The sequence below is a fragment of the Vollenhovia emeryi genome, unplaced genomic scaffold, assembly GCF_000949405.1.
Source record: "Vollenhovia emeryi isolate VEMERY1.0 unplaced genomic scaffold, V.emery_V1.0 DF941800.1, whole genome shotgun sequence".
NCBI classification, from domain to species: domain Eukaryota; kingdom Metazoa; phylum Arthropoda; class Insecta; order Hymenoptera; family Formicidae; genus Vollenhovia; species Vollenhovia emeryi.
This window is the reverse complement of record NW_011964566.1, coordinates 1-4606: the sequence shown is the minus strand read 5'-3', so window position 1 is coordinate 4606 and position 4606 is coordinate 1. Positions and strand designations below refer to the sequence as shown.

General features: G+C 29.4%; 1 protein-coding gene across 1 annotated transcript; it reads right to left on the bottom strand.

Moving 5' to 3' along the window:
• Positions 1 to 482: 482 nt before the first annotated feature.
• Positions 483 to 4335, bottom strand: LOC105570801. Its single transcript, XM_012028247.1, has 6 exons — positions 3895 to 4335; positions 3778 to 3825; positions 2909 to 2950; positions 2566 to 2801; positions 2306 to 2465; positions 483 to 1670 (listed from the first exon to the last, which is right to left on the bottom strand). The coding sequence occupies exons 1-6, from the start codon at positions 4007 to 4009 to the stop codon at positions 1456 to 1458; spliced, it is 816 nt and encodes a 271-aa protein (XP_011883637.1). The 5' UTR covers positions 4010 to 4335; the 3' UTR covers positions 483 to 1455.
• Between the last annotated feature and the right edge of the window lie 271 nt (positions 4336 to 4606).

The following is a 4606-nucleotide window of genomic DNA, read 5'->3' as shown; positions in this document are numbered from 1 at the left end:
GAGATAACCTACAAGAATATGTAACGAGAAATAGTAGGTTCCATTTAAGAAATTGAAGGTAACCTTCATGTGACCTTCAAATTACTCTTCAAGGTCAAACCTATGGTACCATCTTATGTCCCCCTCGAAACCATACAACTTTTGTCTGAAACATTTTTTCATATCTCTTTTAGTTTTTTAAAAAATCGACTGTATAAATTAAAATGGCCCACCCTGTATATTATATGCATACATGTATGTACATGTTGTTATATATAATTATATATATTTCTATATAATAACAAATAAGAGTTTAAGGTATATAATATTAAGTTTTTAAGCGCATAAATTTTCTGAACCTGCATTGCACAAGGCTACGTAATAAATTAAACGTAAAAATAAACTAAACAAATCAAGTTACGAAAATAAAATAAGTATTTTATTAAAATAAATTAAAAACTTAAAATATTTAAAGTAAATTAATTTTTTAAGGGGTTATATACACCTAGAGACTTAAAAAAGAAGTCATTTTTGGCTTTTTTTTAAAGAAATGTAAAGCACGTAGTTATTTGAGCATTTACTATCAAAATGTAGTTATTGTTACTGTAAAAAAAATTAAACTTGTATTGAAAATATTAATAAATAACGAAGATATCGCAATCAACGCAAGACCTTATTTTGCAAAAGACGTTTTGCGGTGCCAATTGCTGATCATAGAGAAGTTATCTGAAACAGACGGGACAAGAATTTTTTAAAAGTTAATGAAATTATCTAGTCTTTGTCGTAGCCGATTTTTTAAATATTAATTTTTAACAAAACGGCGGACAAGTAAACTGAAAAGTGCGATTTTTTAGGAAAGCCAAAGAAAGGGATTTGGCTGTAAAACAAAACATAAGCGTTCTAAAAAAAACCCCCCTACGATAAAGACTAGATAATTTCATTAACTTTTAAAAAATTCTTGTCCCGTCTGTTTCAGATAACTTCTCTATGATCAGCAGTTGGCGCAAACGTCATTTGCAAAATAAGGTCTTGCGTTAATTGCGATATTTTCGTTATTTATTGATATTTTCAAACCAAGTTTAATTTTTTTTATAGTAACAATAATTACATTTTGATAGCAAATGCCCAAATAACTACGTGCTTTACATTTCTTTAAAAAAAAGCGAAAAGATGACTTTTTTTCAAAGTCTCTAGGTGCATATAACCCCTTAAGTTCATAATATCACTTTAAATTATAAAGTTTTGAAACAAATATCACTTATAATAACGCAAAGTTGTAACTTAATAATTATTCTGACTGATCAGTCTTTTTCAGAAACAGAGACTGCTTTACAAATATAGCCTGTTGCACAAGCGGAACCTGTTTGATACACAGTGTCTTTTTTTTAAGTTCATAATATCACTTTTAAAGAAAATTAAATTATAAAATTTCGAAACAAATATCACTTATAATAATGCGAAGTTGTAACTTAATAATTATTCTGACTGATCACAGTCTTTTGCAGAAACAGAGACTTCTTTACTAATATAGCCTGTTGCACAAGCGGAACCTGTTTGACACGCAGTATCTTGTGCTTTTTTTTTCAATTGAAACTTACTGCGTTCTTTACTTCTAACTAACCAATTTTTTATTACTTCTACGATGTCCGATTCTGTTGCAGATTTTGTTTTGGGGTTCAGTCGAACAACACCTAAAATCATACAGTGAATATAAAACTATGTCCGCATTTGAGTTGAGACTTACAATGTAACTGTGGAACGTAACCGGTGTCTCAATGATCAAATCTACGAGTATATCAATTTGATTTTTCGAACCGTTCGATTTGATATCGTCTAAATTCTCCATTCATCTTCGTAAAATGTTACAATAAAGAATATATTCGATATCAAATCAAACGGTCTAAAAAATCAAATTGATTTCGATTTATGAACCCAGGATCGACAGATCTGCGAACTTTAACGCGTAACATCGTCGCATAATACACGTATTGCAGGGTTACATCTTGAGATTCGGAACGACCTACTGATTGTCAATACTTCTTTGTCATGCACATAATAATGTTAGGCATTAATACAGTTACGCAGTATTGGATACACATTAGATTGAACTATAAACCTATAAGATATGTATTAAATAAAAAATAGTAGAATCAAGGAATGAAAGCGATGAAGTTATGTAACAAGATTAAGTTCGAAATAAAATTTTTCTATTTGACTATCACATTGAGTATCATTTGATTACGTAACACAGTCACGAGGCTAGGCTCAAGGATGTATACGTATTTAAAATTATTGTTAAGTAGAGTGTACAAAATAATATATTTACCAATGATAACTTGGATGAACTTAAACGATTTAAAAGCTTTTTTTTGCCGAACTCCTTCCCACGAATACAGCATCCCAACTTCGTTTGAAATAACTCTCGACATAACGCTCTTGATTACATGGGAAAGATTCACGCCTCCAATTAAACGCAGTTGATGAATCTAAAATATAAAATTCATAAAATAATAGAAAAATTATTTGTTAGAAAATAACTTTTACCATGTATAATAACCTCATAAAATATAAGGTAATCTTACACACCAATGCCTGTATGTTATCAGCTGAACTCGATAGCCATTCTTCCATCAACATTAGTTGCTGCTCTGTAGTGACTGGAAACGATTGTATTAGAGTCTTAACAGCCGCATTAGTATCATCATAAAGTTGTGGCTCATCAGTACATCTGACTTTTTTAATAAGTATATCAACGTTACTCATAAGATCATTTAACTTCAAATGAATCAGATGAATTTCTTTAAAAAGTTGTTTTTTGAATTCTGAAAATTTGAAAGTTGAGTTGTATTACAATTATTAGAATATTATACAAAAAAGTGTATTAAAAAATACAAAAATATAATAGTAATAAATAAAAATATTTATTTACCAGCATTTACACGAACGTTTTCTGTAGCTGGCTTGAAGGTATCTTAAAATAACAAGAACATATGAATCAATTAATAAATAGTGGTTATTTAATTTAATTGATTATTATATTAAGATAGTACACGAATGAATTCAACGCAGAAAACATTTCAACACATGTATTCCTATAGTAGCACACTATAGCAGACTGTCGCAAGCCCGCCGTACCTACCATAAGAATACATATGTTGATAACTTTTTCCGCGTTGAATCCATGCGTGCTACCGATCTTACAGTGTAATAAATTGATATATTATTAGAATTAAAAAACATCAATTTTGAAATAATAATTTTTACATGTATATTATAATGGTTATGTTATCTTAAACAAAAGTAGATATTAAAATGTATAAATCGCTAAGCCGTCGGACGTGTTGCGTATCCGTGTATTATATATAATTTTGAATTGTAAATAGTTATGCGATAAAATGAACTGCAATAAAATTATTTCCCGTATCATTAATAATACATATGGATGATACGTTGTTCACAAATTGATACGAATCGGGAGGATAAACTTGCAACGTACTTACGCAATGCATGCACTTCTAAACTTGCGTATATTTTTCTTATTATATTGTCTCTTTTATACTTTGATGAAATAGCTACATTGAAACTATAAAGCCTTGTTTGTTTATCATTGTCTTCAACTTTTAACTTACAAAATTATAACGGGTCTCATCTACATTGTGGATCATAACTTATTACGAGGATACGCGACAAACCAATACGCTAGGTTGGAATTTGGTTTCTTTAGTATATTAATCTGGTTGATAATGTAAATACCTATATATTTTATTATATGAAGATTAAAGTTTCAAAAATACTTACCATTAGTAATATTTTGATCTTGATTTTCCGTTTGAGAGTGATTACTATCTGTAAAATAAAAAGAAAATTTATTTTTGAAAATAAAAAGATTTCTTACTAGGAAAGAAATTAATTTACCATGTTCAACATGTTTGTTGCCAGAAAGTGAAAATGATGGGTATGTGTTACTATCGTCAGATATATCACAGTTAGTCTTATCAGTATCGGAATCAGTATTATTGTATTTATTCATGTCTTGTCTCCGCTTATATACTTTATTTGGTTTTTTCTTTACATTCTCCGTATGTGATGAAAGGTCGTCTGTAGTTTCAGCTTTGATTGCCTTTTTTCTAGCAATTTTTAAATCACCTAAACAAACATTACTTGTATATAACCAACAATATAACTAATAAGTAGCATTGAAATTTATTGCACATTATAGAATTATTGTCAAACAAAGTGTATGCATGTATACATGTACATATATTACAAAATAATGATGTTAATCACATGAAACTGTTAAAAGTACACAGAACTATTCTACATTGCAGAACGTGTTATAAGTTCTTGAAAATTATAAATATTAAAAGAATATTTCATGAATACGTCATGGCGTGGGCCATTGATGGACATAAATATCCTGCGCCTGTGATGTATTCAGTGGAATGTCCTTTTTAAAGTTGTATTAATAACATAGTTTGAGTATAATTCTTTAGTTGTAAATCACGCGAGATGGTAGTTATAACTATTAACATTCGGTTGAGCAGCGCCAAGTTTTTATAATTTAAAATAAAATATTTATTTGTATTAAATTGTCTAAACCGCGGGAAACGGGCGTCCGCGGGCGCCT